General features: G+C 43.4%; 2 protein-coding genes across 4 annotated transcripts in view; one reads left to right on the forward strand and one right to left on the reverse strand.

The window, feature by feature from the left end:
* Positions 1 to 7,361: 7,361 nt before the first annotated feature.
* The window catches only part of MCPH1 (microcephalin 1), a 269,778-nt gene continuing 260,482 nt past the window's right edge, over positions 7,362 to 16,657 (forward strand). The window contains exons 1-2 of one of the 3 annotated variants that reach the window (XM_042934174.1): positions 7,362 to 8,163; positions 9,596 to 9,687. In XM_042934174.1, coding sequence (XP_042790108.1) covers positions 8,124 to 8,163; positions 9,596 to 9,687 — 132 coding nt within the window. In that variant the 5' untranslated portion in view covers positions 7,362 to 8,123. The remainder of the gene's footprint in view (positions 8,164 to 9,595; positions 9,688 to 16,657) is intronic. The other 2 variants (XR_006201405.1, XM_042934173.1) reach the window with 2 other exon arrangements.
* Positions 13,975 to 14,455, reverse strand: LOC122216821 (ubiquitin-conjugating enzyme E2 variant 2-like). Its single transcript, XM_042933819.1, has 2 exons — positions 14,289 to 14,455; positions 13,975 to 14,171 (listed from the first exon to the last, which is right to left on the reverse strand). Exons 1-2 carry the CDS (start codon positions 14,452 to 14,454, stop codon positions 13,975 to 13,977), a joined length of 363 nt encoding a protein of 120 aa, XP_042789753.1. The 5' UTR covers position 14,455.

Below are 16,657 nucleotides of genomic sequence, written 5' to 3' on the forward strand. Positions count from 1 at the left end.
AGACCATGAGATCATAACCTGAGCTGAAGTCGGACGCCCAACCGACTGAGCCACCCAGGCACCCCCCCTTGGCCCATTTTTCTATAAAATATTTGGTCTTTCTTCTTAAGCTTTTAAGAGTTTTAAAAAAATATGCTAGAAATATTATGTTTTTCCAGTTTTTCAGTTGCCTCCTCCCTCCCCCAACTTTTTTTTTTTTTTTTTTTTTCTTCCAAACAAGTAAATTTATTATCTTGCTGTTCTGGAAATGAGAAGTCGGTGGTGAGTCTCACTGGACTGAGTCACAGTGCCTGCGGACTGTGCTCTGGGGCAGGGTTTGTTTCCTGACCTTTTCCAGCCCCTCCAGGCTGCTGAGTTCCTTGGCCCCTCCCCTCCTCCCATCCTTCACAGTACTTTCAAATCTCTCTGACTCAGATCTCTGTCCTTGCCTTTTGCATTTGTTCATGGTATGTTGCTTTCTGTTTTTAACCATTCTTCTGCTGCATCTGGTTTCGTTTGAGCTACAGTTACAAAGCTTTTTCCCTACACCCAGGTTATACTGGAATTCACCACTCCACCCTTCACCCATGTGAATAGTGTGTTCTTGTGTTTACATTTTTTTTACATTCAGATCCCCAATCCATTTTAGGTTTAGTTTTCCGTACGGTAGGAAATATTGACTTAATTTTATATATATTTTTCCCGATGACACCAAAAATTTATCTTTGATGCAGTGATTTGCGACACTACCTTAACAATACAGCAAATGTCACATGAACTTGGGTGTGTTTCTGGACCCTCACCACTGGCCCGTTTGTCTGGTCATGTGCCAGGACCACAGTTTTAATGACAGCTACGTCTGCTGTGTTGGTCCCTTTGTAGCTTTTCTTTTCCAGGGACTTCCTAGTCTGATATATTTGCTTTTCCACGTGGGTTTTTGCATCAACTTGTCCAGCTCCATCAAAACCTTTACTGATATTTTTTAATTGGGATTGCGTTCAGTTAGAGCAGACATCATTATGATGTTAAGCACTCAATCTAAGAACAAGGGATGTCTCTTCATTTGTTCAAAGCCACTATTGTGTTTTACAGGAGTGTTGTGAAGTTATTCTCATATAGGTTTTGCACATTTGCCTCTAAAGTTTATTCTTTATTTTTGTTTTTGCCCATGGAGTTTTCTCTACCTGTGCAGCCTCTAACTGTATGTTATTTTATTTCTGGATCTTTGCTGAATTTATTATTTTAGTTTTATCAGTGATTCCAAGGGTTTTCCAGGTGTACTATTATTTCCTCTGCAATAAAAAGTTTTATTTTTAAAATTTTTAGCCACTTATTGACGTCTCTGTCTAACTAGAGTAGCTAATATGTCTACCGTATAACGTGGGATAATTGTGTACACAGAGGGCATTTTTGCCTTCTTTTGAATCTAGTAGAAATGTCTGTGGTATTTCCCCATTGAGTAAGATCTTGGCTTTGGTTGTATGCATATATACTAAAAAAAAATAAAAAAATCTATTCTCTTGAGTGTTTCCATCAGGTATGAGTCCTTTCTTAATTATTGACAAATTTGGATTTAAATCTACCGTGTCTTATGAGCATTTTCCTGCTTGCTACATGTTTTTTTTCCTTTTTTTTGGTATGGATTATGTTTTATTATTTCATTTCCTCTTTTATTATTTTGATAGTTATACAATATTTAATTTCTTATTGATTTCCCTAGAGATTGCAAAGACATCCCTGCCTTATCACACTGTAATAAAAATGAGTACTTTCACTTCTTGTAAAATGAAAGGGCCTGAGAGTACTTTCACTATCTGAGCTTCCTGACGGATACATCACTACTGTCAGGCATCATTGCACACTGTATTTTAACATACAGTGTTGTATTTTAAAATACACACTGTATTTTAACGTCAGAAGACTATTATTGATGGTTTATATAATCAACGTTTATGTTCTTTTTTATTTGTACAATCAACATTCATTTAAATTTACCCCACATTTTAACACTTTTTGGGTTTTTTTCCTTCCTGTATATCCAAGTTTCCATTACAAGAATGTGGTAGGGTCCCCTCCCTAAGGAGAAAAGAAAAAGAGAGAAAAGAAAAAAAAAAAAAACAACAAAACTTCAAGGTAACCTGTCTATGTGCCTACGTGACAACATCCCTCATGACCTTGTAAACTGAGACTACTTAATCAGACTACATGTTTGTGTGTGTTACCATATATGGGAGACAAAGAAAGAGAAAATGTATAAAAAAAAACTATGCTATGGGATGTTCGGGACTCAGTTCTTTGGGTACAAACCCAAAAGAATAAAAGCTGCTTCCTGGAAAGAAAAGCCTCAGTGTCACCACATTCTGTGTGAGAATCCTGCTCCAAGAAAACCAAGGACCCAGATCTGTCAGAAACAGAGCAAAAGGCATGTACAAAATTCTAAACAGAGTTGACCAAAACAGAGCAGACAATATATTAAAGATATAAGACATCATGATTAAGGAGGGTTTATCCTAGAAATGCAAGGTTATTTCAACATTCAAAAATCAGTCAGTGTAGCTCACTGCTCACAAACTAGAAAAAAACCCATATGATTATCTATCTCAGTAGATTAAAAACACACACACTTAACAAAATCAAACATCCTGGTTCCAAAAATTCCCAAATTAAAAAATGGACAACTCCTGCAAAGTAGGAAGCCAAAGGAACTTCCTCAACCTTGTAAAGGGCATCTGTGAAAGACCCACAGCTAATGTCACAGCTAATATTGAGGGACCAGATGCTTCTCCCTGAAATGCAGAACCAGACAAGGAAGATGGCTCTTACCACTTCCATCCAACATTCTGCTGGGAGTAGGGTTTCTCAACCTTGGCAACATTGACATTTTCGCCTGGGTAATTCTTTGGTTTGGAAGCTGTCCTGTGCACTAGAAGGTATTTAGCAGCATCCCTGATCTCTACCCATTAGATGCTGGTAGTAATCCCCCCTCCCGAATCGTGACAGCCAAAAATGTCTCCCTGGGACAAAACTGCCCCTTGATGGAGAACCAATGGACTGGGCTCTGGCCGGTGTAAGCAGGCAGGAAAAAGAAAGCAAACACACCCAGACTGAAAAGCGGGAAGCAATGCTGCCTTGATTTGCAGATGTGGGGACCCACTTGGATGCCCAGAATTGGTATAAAGATTAAAGTGAAAACATTCAAGCTAAAGAAGACGCAGGAACAAATCTTATCTGAACTCTCCTTACCTGAAAACAGAGCCTCCAGAAAATACAGCCGCCATTAAGCACTCCTTTGAGGGAGTTTCCTAAGAATTCAGCTGCCAGGGAAACAGACTGCCCCAATTCCCATGAGCATCACAAAGCCCAGTAGAACTTTCTATAAAGCCCCAAACTTCCCGCCCTACTTCATTAGGTTTGGTATATGAACCTTTCATCTCTAGCTGTTTAGTGAATTACGCACTACTAAGTACTTCCGCGTGTACAGACAACACATGAAAACAAGCCTTATTTTTCCTCCTGTTAATCTATTAAAAAAAAATTTAATGTTTATATATTTTTGAGAGAGAGACAGAGCATGAGTGGAGAAGGGGCACAGAGAGAGAGGGAGACACAGAATCCGAAGCAAGCTCCTGGTTCTGAGCTGTCGGCAGGGAGCCTGAAGCTGGGGCTGGAACTCACAAACCGTGAGATCATGACTTGAACTGAAGTTGGATGCTTAACTGACCTAGACACCCAGGCACCACCCTCCTGTTAATCTATTGTTAATTGCAGGGGGCCCCCCACTCATTGGACCCACGTTGGAAGAAGAAAAGCTTTCTTCCTAAAACAGACAACGTGGCTATCTGCAGAACTTCACATGGAATGTACAAAAGCTATTAGAACTATTTTTTTTTCTTTTTTAAATTTTTATTTAAATTCCATATAGTGAACATAAATTGTAATATTAGTTTCAGGTGTACAATTTAGTGAATCATCACTTACATACAACACCTGTTTTCACAACTGCATTCCTTAATCCCCATCACCTATTTAACCCATCCACCCACCCACCTCCCCTTCAATTATATTCCCATATATTAACAGAAATTGAAATTGTAAAAATTATTTACAGTATCATAAAAAATGGTAATACTTACGTTGGGATTTGAAATTTGACAAAAGTTGTAAAAGGACTCATCTCAATAATACAAAACATTGATGTGAGAAATTACAGAAGACCTAAATAAATGTTAATGGATCAAAAGAGTTAATATTTTGGGGCGCCTGGGTGGCTCAGTCGGTTGAGCATCTAACTTCGGCTCAGGTCATGATCTCGCGGTCTGTGGGTTCAAGCCCCGCGTCGGGCTCTGTGCTGACAGCTCAGAGCCTGGAGCCTGTTTCAGATTCTGTGTCTCCCTCTTTCTCTGACCCTCCCCTGTTCATGCTCTCTCTCTGTCTCAAAAATAAAATTAAAAAAATGTAAAAAAAAAAAAAAAAAAGTATTTTTACGATGTCAGTTCTCCTTCAAATAGATCTGAAATTCAACGTAATTTCAATCAAAATCCAAGCAGGGTATTTTACTCTTTTTTGGTAGAAAATGACAAGATGATTTTAAGATTCATATGGAAATACAAAAGATCTAGAATACATTAAACAATTTTGACAAAGAACAAAGTTTTGGGGCTTACATTATCTGATTTTATAACTTATTTATAAAACTACAGTAATCAAAACAATACAATATTCGTATAAAGTTAGACAAATAGCTCAATGAAACAGAAAGTCCAAAAATAAACCATACATATATGCACAACTGATTTTGACTCAGGTACAAAAGCATGAATGCAGTGGAGAAAATAGTTTATCAAGAAATGATGCTGGAGCATTTGGATATCTACATGCAAAAGACGAACTTAGGGCCCTATCTGTACCATATACAAAAATTAACTCAAAATTGATCCTAAAACTAAGGATAAAGCCTAAAACTATAACATTTCTAAAAGAAATCATAGGAGAAAATATTTGTGACCTTAAAGCTGAAGAATCTACTAAATACTGAACTTGTATACCACCATTTAAAATTTTTATTTTCATTAAAAAGAATGTTTATTTGTTTTGAGAGAGAGAGGGAGAGCAGGAGCAAAGGAGGGACAGAGAAACAGGGAGAGAGAGAATCCTGACCAGGTTCCACAGTTAGCACAGAGCTCCATCCATGCAGGGATTGGACCCACAAAATGTGAGATCATGACCTGAGCCAAAACCAAGAGCCCAACTGACTGAGCCACCCAGGTGCCCCTTTATACCACCTTTTGTATGGCAAAGGTGATTGGTTTTATCTGTTTTATCATGCCATTATGTGATTCTAAATCTTCTTAGCATTCACTGTCACTTACTTGGTGAGGACAATAACTTTATCTTCAATACTGAGCTGAGCTCACACTGCCAAGTAAAGGTGTTACCATTTCTTCAGTTTGTTAGGCCAACCATTTGTGATAATGATGTGATTATGGATCAGAGATTTGAGTCTAGGAAGTGGGGTTTTGGCTCAAGGTATGCGTGTACTCAAGGTAATTCTTTAGAACCTGTGTGCTGGTTGGATCCTATTAACAGCTGCTATAACAAATGGGGATGAATGAATGGATGGATGAAAGGAAGACTGGAGAGGATGGTAGTCCATATATACGTACATATACCCTGCCACTGGATTTAGTAGAAAAGTCCTAAACGTGTGGTTTCCAGTTCCAACTGACACGGCTAGTTACGAACGATGTTGCCTTGGACTGGTCAGATAACTTCCCTTGAACCTGGTTGCTTATTTGTGTAAATGAGATAATATTGCTTACTTTTTCTAACAGAGCTTCTGTGAGCATAAAATGATCCAACGTAGAATAAGACAAAGCTTTTTTAATTGTAAAGGAATAGGGGTGGGGAGGGGGAGAATCAGTCCACTGTTGCTCCCACGGTACGATAATGAACACCTCTAAAATTACAGAATTTTAGTCAGAATCTAGGAGGAAATACATTTATATATATGCTTTGTAAATTGAATAAGAACCTTCACCTCCTAGGTAAGATAAATTTTGATAATACTTCTAGAGCCCATGATAAAGGGCTCAACAAATGTCAGCTACTATTTCTACTATTAAGGTGGGTTTTTTTGTTCGTTTGTTTTAACAGGGTTTTTTGTTCGTTTGTTTTAACTTGAAAAGTTTCAGTGACTCACATCAGTACCTCACAGCTAGTAAGTGGTGGATAGTAGTCTCCAAAGTCCAAGTCCGGTCTGACCCCAAAATGGAGCCCGGACTCTAATCATTAAGTTACAAGGAAGTCCCTTTAACTTTAAAATTGTTTTCCACTTAGCTCCGGAATGGGATATGTTCTACAGGATAAAACACAAAGATGGGGCTGAAATCATTGGAAATGAAGGTTTTTATACATTCGGTGGTTCATCCTTTAATACAGACGGCATGGACCCTTTAACTGATTTAGTGTTTCAGGGAGATTAAACACAAACCAAGCAAGCCCTTCCCGGCCCTAAAAGTCCTCCCCGGGAACACGTGGGAGCTCGCGCAGCCCAGCCAAAGCCAGCAGCTCCCAGCAGCACGCGTGCGCGCAGTGCCCGGGGTGGGCCCTGCGGGAGTGGGCGGAGCCCAAAGGGCGGGAGGTTTGAATCCCTGGGAGGTTCAACCGCGCTGCTGCAGGGCTGTTCACCAACGCTGGTCTTCCCCGCTCCCTCCCAGGTTCGCCCGATCCCGCCCGGAGAAATCCGCTCCGGGATTTGCGGGCGGCAAAACGCGAGTGGGATGGCCCGGCAAGGCTCCCCGCGTCCTCACCCCGCCTCGGTAGTCAGAGGTTTAGGGTACATCCCTAGCCGGGATCTGCGGTCCGGGGTCCCACATCCTCTCGCTGGGTCGATGTGCGGGGTCCCCATAGACGGGTGAGACCAGGCTCCCCTCGCCCCTCAAAGGATCTGGGACCCCGGGTCCCCATAGCCCCCCGCGGGGTCTGAAACCTGGCTCCCCCGCCTCCCACAAAATCTGAGGTCCGAGGTCCCCCCAGCGGGGTCTGAGACTCGGCTCTCCCCGACCCCGCAGGGTCTGAGGTCCAGCGTACCTCCGGCAGGCATCTGAGGTCTAGGGTCCCGCCCCCCCCCCCCCCCAAGAGGGGTCAGAGACCCGGATCCCTGTCGCCCCGCCTCCCCGCGGGATTTGAGTCCCAGCGTCATCCCAGTGGAGCCTGAGACTAGGTTCTCTCCCCTCTCCCAAGTGGGCATTTTAAGTCTGGGGTTCCCCCACCCCCCAGCGAAGTCTGAAGCCCCCCCCCCAGGGCCTGAGGTCTAGTCCTGCGGGATCTGAGGTCCGGGATACCCCTAGCGGGGTCTGAGACCCCGATCCCCTTCACCCCCCACCGCACTCAAGATCTGAGGTATCGCCCTACTGGAGTCTGAGACCCGGTTCCCCTTCGCCCTCCAAGCCCCCGCAGGGTCTGAGGTCCAGGATTCCCCCCGATAGGATCTGAGGCCCGGGGTCCCCCCGCTCCGCGGGATCCGAGGCCCGGGGTCTCTAGAGGTGCCCCTGGCCCCACGAGCTCTCGCGCACGCGGAGGAGTAGAGGTCTGGCTCTCCGAACCGGAACTCCGTGCGCCGACTACAGGGCGGCACACGAGGACTCGGTGCGCGCGGGGTGAGGGTGAGACTTCGCTGTAGGAGATTCTGAGCAGTTATCTCTCGGATGTCCCATCCGGCCTGCGACCTAGGACTGTGCCTCCTAAGCGTCCGCCGCTCCCTGGTGCGCCAGATGTGGCTCCGGGAAGCTTCCAAGTGTCCTTACGGAGACAGAAGGGTTTGATTCGGGGTTTTTTGGGGGACACCCGTCCTCGTAATTTCCGAGAGGACCGAAAGACTCGCAGAGGGGGACGCTGACCAGCGTTATTAGGCTGCTGGACGAATCCGAGTCTGGGCGCTGGAAAAGCCCCTCGGTCTCCTTTAACGCGAGCTGGGACTTTACCAACGCTCCTCCTCCCCCGGCTGTTTAGAAAACGCGGATTAGCAGATTTCCTCAGAGCCGGAGGGGAGGGGCGCGCGTCAGTCCTGCGCATGCTCAGTGCCACCCGCTCTTGGCTAGCGCGGCCTGGGACGGTGCAGCGGGTTCGCGTGTTGCGGGTCTCTCATGGAGGCTCCCGGGACGCCAGGCGGCGGGGTCTTGAAAGGTGAGGGGAATTCCCGCACTCTGGGAGTTGAGTCGGAGGCGGCGGGCGGGCTTGAGGGCGGGCGCCCGGATCTCGGCGAGCGTGTGGACGGAGCTCGCGGGGCTCGTGGGGACGGGAGCTTGGCCTTTCCGGAAGTCAGCCCGGCATCCTGTGGAGGGAGGCTGTCCCCGTGTGCGGTGTTCTCACCGTCCCTGTGGAGAGTGGGGGGCTGTCACCGTCCCTGTGGGGTGTCCCTGTGGGGAGTGGGGGGGCTGTCCCCGAGTCCACTACCGTCACCGTCCCTGTGGGGTGTCCCTGTGGGGTGTCCCTGTAGGGAGTGGGGGGCTGTCCCGAGTCCACTACCGTCACCGTCCCTGTGGGGTGTCCCTGTGGGGAGTGGGGGGCTGTCCCCGAGTCCACTACCGTCACCGTCCCTGTGGGGTGTCCCTGAGTCCACTACCGTCACCGTCCCTGTGGGGTGTCCCTGTGGGGAGTGGGGGGCTGTCCCCGAGTCCACTACCGTCACCGTCCCTGTGGGGTGCCCCTGTAGGGAGTGGGGGGCTGTCCCCGAGTCCACTACCGTCACCGCCCCTGTGGGGTGCCCCTGTAGGGAGTGGGGGGCTGTCCCCGAGTCACCATCCCTATGGGGTGTCCTTGTGGGGTGTCCCTGTGGGGAGTGGGGGGCTGTCACCATTCCTGTGCGGTGTGGCGGGGACTGTCCCCGAGTCCAGTACTGCCATCATCCCTGTGGGGTATCCCTGAGTCCAGTACTGTCACCGTCCTTGTGGGGTGCCCCTTTGGCGAGTGGGGGGTTATCATCCTGTGGGGCATGGAGGCGACTGTCCCCCAGTGCGGTGCTGTCACCGCCCCTGTAGGGTGTGGGGCTGTCCTTGAGTCCCGTGTGTCGCCACCCTCTGGATGCGGGGGCTGCCCCCCTGTACAGTGTAAAGTCGGGTGGTTGTATGGTCCTTTGTGGAGAACATACTCTTCACTAGGAAAGTTGAGCACGGTTTGGGAATTTGGGGAGTTAAGCAGGGTTTAGGAATTTGGGAAGAGCATCCAGGGTTAAGAAGCTAAGCCCCACATGCGCATGAATAAAGCTGTTCTTGGCTTGAAGTTTTAAGAACCACAGTAGCACTGATGCTGTTTGGCGTAGGTGTTTGTTAGAAGAAGCTTGAAATTTACTTTTTGATGTAAGCAGAACAAGATGAAAATCTGTTGAAATCCTTGGAGAGGAATGTTAGAATTTCAAATATATTACATGTCGTGGGTTAAAAATTTTTTTTTTTTAGTATTTGTTAATTTTTGATAGAGAATCCCAAGCAGGCTGGGAGCTCTCAGCTCGACGCCCAGGAACTGTGAGATCATGACCCCAGCGGAAGTCCGATCCTTAACCCCCCAGCCACCCAGGAGCCCTAAATCGGTTGCGTGTCAATATCTTGTTTGTTTTCAGATGTAGTGGCCTATGTTGAAGTCTGGTCAGTAAACGGAACAGAAAATTATTCGAAGACATTTACAAACCAACTTGTGGACATGGGAGCAAAGGTGAGAAAGTCATTTTCCCCCGGCTGCGCGTGGCAGTCCTCTTTACGTGATAGAAATACTTGGATTTTCTTGTTTTGGGAGTTACTGCTTAGAACATGAAGGAAGAGGGGCGCCTGGGTGGCTCAGTCGGTTGAGCGTCCGACCTCGGCTCAGGTCACGATCTTGCGGTCCGTGAGTTCGAGCCCCGCGTCGGGCTCTGTGCTGACAGCTCAGAGCCTGGAGCCTGCTTGGGATTCTGTGTCTCCCTCTCTCTCTGCCCCTCCCCCGTTCATGCTCTGTCTCTCTCTGTCTCAAAAATAAATAAACGTTAAAAAAAAAAAAATAAAAAAAAAAAAAACATGAAGGAAGAAGGACAAAGACAGTGGGTAGGTGGCAGGTGGGCCACGTTGCATGATAGGACCACATTATAACAGTACGATTACAGAACAGTTGGTTTTGTGGGTGATGAGAGGAGACTCTAGGATAGACACGGGGCTTCTGCCATTGGTTAATTGGATGCAGGATGTTGTTGGCCGAAGTGAGAAATGTAGGAGGAGGAAGAAATCTTTTAAGGGAAAGATTGCGAATTTGGGCCTATTGAAAACATCTGATGGACGTTTGGATCCACACACAGGGAATTTGAGATAGTTAAGGCTAGAGATAACATTTTAGGGGCAAGACCCTGTGGGCCAGGTGTCATGGCTCAGGTGTTTAGGATGAAAGGTGCTGAGAGCGGAGCCTATTTAGTGTGTGGAGGACAGGTGATGGGAGCCCTGGACCCAGGGACGAAAGGAGAATGCCAGGAGATTCTGGAAAACAAGTCTGGACGTCAGAAGAGGGATGAACTTCAAAGATGGAACTTTAAAACCATTAACTTGGTGAGAAGATCATTGAAGGCAGGGCCAGAGTTTAGGCTGAGGCAAGAGAGGCACCCAGGGTGTAAAACCCAGGGCGGCATTCACCTACGGGCAGAGAGGGTGCTTCTAAATTTTGTTGTCTTAGTCCCTTCCCTGATAGAGAGATCTAAGGCTTTGTTTTGATACCTGCTGCATACTTGGGCTAAAACAAATTACACTGGCTGCGAAAAAGGCCATGGAGTGTGGGAGCTGACAAAATGGCCTTTAATCGTAGTATTAAGGGGTGCCTGGGTGGCTCAGACGGTTGAACATCCGACTTCAGCTCAGGTCTTGATCTTGTGGATTGTGAGTTCGAGCCCCGCGTAACGCTCTGTCCTGACAGCTCGGAGCCTGGAGCCTGCTTTGGATTCTGTGTCTACCCCTCTCTCTCTGGCCCTCCCCTGCTCATACTCTGTCTCTCTCTCAAAAGTGATAAACTTAAAAAAAAAAAAAAAAAAAAAAAAAAGTAGTATTAAGATCTTAGATCTCCTTGGATCTTTTTGTTTTTCTCTTTTTTTTTCTTTAAGGTTGTTTGTTTATTTTTGAGAGAGTGAGAGCGAGCAGGGGAAGGACAGAGAGAGGGAGAAAATCACCACGCTGTTGGTGCAGAGTCTGACGCGGACCTTGAGATCATAACCTGAGCCAAGACCAAGAGTCGGACGCTTAACTGGCTGAGCCCCACCAGGCGCCCGTTTCTCACCTTTTAATTGAGAAAATTTTCAGATAGAAAAGTTGAACAGAGTGACTCAATAATTTTTTTTTTTAACGTTTATTTATTTTTGAGACAGAGAGAGACAGAGCATGAACAGGGGAAGGGCCGAGAGAGAGGGAGACACAGAATCGGAAGCAGGCTCCAGGCTCTGAGCCATCAGCCCAGAGCCCAACGTGGGGCTCGAACTCACGGACCGCGAGATCGTGACCTGAGCTGAAGTCGGACGCTCAACCGACTGAGCCACCCAGGCACCCTGACTCAATAATTGTTAACATCTTAACATACTTGTTGTGTCATCGTTTCTTCTATGCAGTATATTTACGTGTGAAAGTGTTTTTTCCTAAACCGTTTGAAAGTAAGTCCCAGATAAAATTTGCCCCCAAACAGGTTCAGTATGTATCCTCTGAAAACAAGCAGTTTTCCTGTGTGATAGGCCATTTTCACATCTGAGGGAGACAGCGATGGTTCCGACTTGACACCTGTTACTTCTAGCAGCGTTCGAGAGCCCCACTGCCAACTGTACTTGGTTTTGTCTTTCCTGTCCGCATATGGTGCGCGTCTGGTGGTATATCATGATGGCTTGAAATTCTATCTTTCTGCATGTTTTCGTATATTTATTTTGACTCTGTCCAGGGCTCCAGCTCTTAATTTCCATTGGGTTTTTCCTTCTTGATTTGTAAGTATTCTCTCTATTTTTCAGTTGACCAGCATCTTTTCTGACCATATGAATTGCAAGATTTTCAGTTAACTCTGTGATTTGTCTTTTCATCTTCTCTATGGTATCTTTTGTCGATAATTGTAACCCAGATTATTTCTTTGTGGTGAGCTTTGTTGTGTGTGTCTTGTTTAAAAAAACACAACTGTCTGTGCCTATACCAAGGTTATGAAGATTTCTCCTGTGTTATTTTCTGAAAGCCTTATCATTTTGCCTTTTACATCTAGATTTACGGTGCATCTGGAATTGGTTTTTATACATGGTATGAAATAGTTGTTTCATTTTTTTCCATGTGAATATTCTTTTATCTTAGCACCATTCATTGACAAATCTCCTTTAACTGGTCTCCGAAGTAATACCTTTGTCATCAGTCAGATCACCATATGTTTCTGTATCTGTGTATCTGTTCTCATGACAAACTAGTCTTAAGTGTTCTTTATAATGAAACTTCAGAAGTCTTTCTTTTTTTTTCCTTTAAGGTGTCTTGGCTGTTCTTTGACTTTTGCTTTTCCAAATATATAAGAATCAGTTTATCAATGTACAGCATAAAGCTTTTAAAAAATTTTGAATGGGATTAGGATTGATAAAAATAGACCAGTATGGAGAGAACTGACATTTTCATGAAATTGAATTTTCCAGCCCACGAACCTGTATGCCTTTGTTGATTTTGGTTTCTTTAATTTCTTTAAGTAATGTTTTATAGTTTTCTCTGGGCAGTTTTGATGCTATTATAAATGGCATCTTCTGGGGCGCCTGGGTGGCTCAGTCGGTTAAGTGTCTTACTTCGGCTCAGGTCATGTTCTCACAGTCCGTGAGTTCGAGCCCCGTGTTGGGCTCTGTGCTGACAGCTCAGAGCCTGGAGCCTGTTTCAGATTCTGTGTCTCCCTTTCTCCCTGACCTTCCCCAGTTCATGCTCTGTCTCTCTTTGTCTCAAAAATAAATAAACGTTAAAAAAATTTTTTTTTTTTTTAATAAATAAATAAATTACATCTTCTAAATTCCTTTTTCTGTTACTGGTATATAGAAATAGTTAATTTTTGCATATCTGCTTTGTGTCCAGAAGACTTGGCAAATTCATTTATGAGATAGGGCTTTTTTAGGATTTAAAAAAAGTACACAATTGAATATTTGCACATAATATTCAATTTTTTGAATTTTATTTCTATTTTTTCTAATTTTATTTCTATTTTTCTAATCCTCATACCTTTTATTTCTTTTTCTTGATGTACTGCGCTGGTGAGGACCAGTGTTGAATAGAGTGCATATATCAGGCATCTGTCTGGTTCCTCTTCTCAAGAGAAAACCTTTGAAATTTTCACTTCATGCAGTTTTTTTTCTTTTTACATTTTAAGACTAACTTTAATCTTGAAATCACATATCTATATACCTGTGTCCTTTTTTGTTGATTTCTCTTAAATGCATGTTTTGTCAGACAAAGATTGTAAACAAATATTTACCATGTCTGTTACATGTAACACACAGGAATGGCTTTTAACAGATACTCATCGGCTTCCCCCACAACATTTTTTTATTATAAATACAGGTATCAAAACAATCTTGAACATATTTTTGATACTACTAGTGGTCAGCACCAACACCGCTTCAAAAATTAACACAATTTGTGACAAGATTCGTTGTACCTGCTACTTTAGACAATTTCAACTTGAATCTCTTTCACTAAGCAAGATGGGTAAAGCATGCCATTTCTGTTTTTCCTTTTTGAGATTTTTTTACTTTTCAGAAACGTGCTTCCACAGCATCTGACTCTCCATGCTTTCATCTTGTAAACCTGAATTCTGAGTACTCCAGGTTTATGGTTAAATGACAGTGCCTTTAACAAGAGAAAAAAAATGGTGCTGCATTTTTCCTCCTGTAAGCTGAAAATATAATGGTGTACATATATTAAATATATTCTCACAAATTTCCAGGTCATGTTTACCAGCTGGAATTCTTTTACTTAATGTGTGGGTATTTTGCATTGTCATTTAACATGAGTAGAAGGTTGTTGATTTAAGACAAGTTTGAGGTCCACTAAAATTAATTGTTGTATGTCCTTCTGGTGGCTGTGGAAGCTTCACATTTTCTTTGAACATCATGAGACGTCTTAGCTCTTGAAGTACAACTTTAATGCTATATGAATTTTGCCATTTTGCTGACACTGGTATACTCCGTGCACCCACTATTCTACTGGAATTATTAATTCCATTCATATTAATTTTGGTTACAAATCTAACTGATGGAGGAGCTTCTCGGTGTTTAGGTCCACATTCTACTTTCAAGCTATATATTGTTTTTGTCCATGGTGGTCCAATAATCATGCCTTCCCACCTTAGAGGTGTCATATCTTCATCATCTTCAAGGCCCCAGCTAACCATACCATCGCCTACTCCTTTTTGTCCTTCTTCAAGTTCTTCCAACAAGTGAATATTACGAGGAGGAACTTTAACTCCTGTGGAGGCCACCATCTTCTCCTGTAGCCCCACCTAATGCAATTTTTTTTTTAATTGGAGTATAGTTGACCTACAATATTATATTAGCTTCAGGTTTATAACATAGAATTCCACATTTAATATATATTATGAAATGGTCACCAGGGTAAATCCAGCTACCATCTGGCACCAAAGTTATTACAGTACAATTGACTGTATTCCCTATGGTGTACTTTTCTTTTTTTTTTTTTTTTTTTTTTTTTTTTTTTTTTTCAACGTTTATTTATTTTTGGGACAGAGAGAGACAGAGCATGAACGGGGGAGGGACAGAGAGAGGGAGACACAGAATCGGAAACAGGCTCCAGGCTCTGAGCCATCAGCCCAGAGCCTGACGCGGGGCTCGAACTCACGGACCGTGAGATCGTGACCTGGCTGAAGTCGGACGCTTAACCGACTGCGCCACCCAGGCGCCCCTGTATGGTGTACTTTTCATCTCCATGACTTATTTTGTAACTGAAAGTTTATACCTTCACATATTTTGCCCATTTCCTCACCCCTCTATCCTCTGGTACCCACCAGTTCTCTGTATCTATGAGTCTGTTTTGTTTTTTAGATTACATATATAAGACATATTGTATGCCTAATGCAGTTTTTTTTAACATCAGGTCCTAATTTGCTAAGAGTTTACTTCATGAATCCACTTTTTGATTTCATCAAATATGTCTTCTGCACGTAGTGAGATGATCTTAAGATTTTTACTTTGTTAGCGTAGTGAATAACCATTTATTTCAATGTTAACCAACTGTGTAGTCATGGAATAAACTCAAGGGGTGGGGTTGTATTATCCTTTCTGTATAATTGTTGGTACAGTTTTCTTTCTTTTTCTTTTTTGCAAATATTCAGGGAGTGATACTGGCTAGTCATTTTCTGTTCCTGTGGTTTAGTATTAGTGTGCTGGTTTTATAAAACAAGTTGCAGAATTGTGACTCTTTTATTCTAAGTTGGTATGGTTTGATATTATTTATTTTTAAAATTTTTGATATAATTTGCTGATGAAGCCAACTAGTCCTGGAGTTTTCTTTGTAGATTTTTAAAAAACTTTCTGTTACAGTTTTTAATTTGTTTGAAAACAGGATTATGCATTTTTTCTATTCTTATAAGTGATTTTAGAAGGCTGGTTTTTTTTCTTAGAAATGTATCCATTTTCTCTAAATTTTTCAAATTTATTGGATCAAAGCTATTCATAATATTCTGTTTGAATCTTTTAATGTCTTCATGATCTATAGTGATGATACCTTCTTCATACTGATAGTGGTTATTTGTGCCTTCTCTCTTATTTTCCTTATAACATTTATCTGGGTTTTACTGACTTTATTAGTTTCTCCAAAGAACCAACTTTTGGTGTTCTTGATCCTCCTTTTCATTTGTATTAATTCTGGCCTTATTTTTATAATCACCTAACTCAGTCTTTGGTTTTAATTAGTTGCTCTTTTTCCAGCTTTTTCAGATGGGTGCATTGATATTCAACCTTCTTTTTATATATGCATTTTTTTATGACATTGTTAAATTAACATTTGTTAAGTGGAACTCAAGGTGCTGAGTGGTGAACACAGTTCAACAACAAGCCATAGAGAAACTGAAACAGTTTATTGTTAACAGGTCCTGGAGGAGGTACATGACATACCTGGAGGGGCCACATGGGGAGGGCAGGGCAGGGTGCAGCCAGAGAGAAGGCAGGGCTCAAGGATGGATGCTTTGGGCTTCCTAGGCTGGGAATGGATTAGTCAATTCACATCAAAAAGTAAGGTTTTGGTAGCTTCATGGGATCTTATTTAAGGGGTACACAAGGGGAAGGACCTTGGAGGTGAAGGAGATGGTTGGTCACAAGGTTCCCCTGGGGAACTGACATTTGCTTGTGACTGGGGGCTGCTCTCTAGGGTGTGTGCTTGCATGAGGGGTTAGTGCTGATTTAAGACCCCTGCAGGCTGCTTGGCCAAACAAAATGGATGCCACGACAGCAGTACCCTGGAGTAGCTTAGCTAAACCCTCCACAGCATTGTACTTCTCCATTTCTCCTGAAGCTGGGCTTTCCCTGTGTTCCACAAGGCTTTGTTGGGTAAGTTGTAGCATCTAGGTCTGCTTTTCTGTTTTATCTAGTGGTTTATGTTCTCACTTCATCTCTAGATAAGCTTGATATTTTGTTGGACATTTTTTTGTTTTGCTTTTGTTTTTTAGTTGA

The sequence above is a fragment of the Panthera leo genome, chromosome B1 (assembly GCF_018350215.1).
Source record: "Panthera leo isolate Ple1 chromosome B1, P.leo_Ple1_pat1.1, whole genome shotgun sequence".
NCBI classification, from domain to species: Eukaryota; Metazoa; Chordata; class Mammalia; order Carnivora; family Felidae; genus Panthera; species Panthera leo.

What these genes read in the sequence shown, in the direction of transcription:
- LOC122216821 (XM_042933819.1), bottom strand. Translation starts at nt 14,454, where the DNA reads ATGGTGGCCTCCACAGGAGTTAAAGTTCCTCCTCGTAATATTCACTTG. An exon ending in CATGATTATTGGACCACCAT is followed by an intron (nt 14,172 to 14,288) that starts GGACAAAAACAA and finishes ATTCCAGTAGAA; the next exon opens with TAGTGGGTGCACGGAGTATA.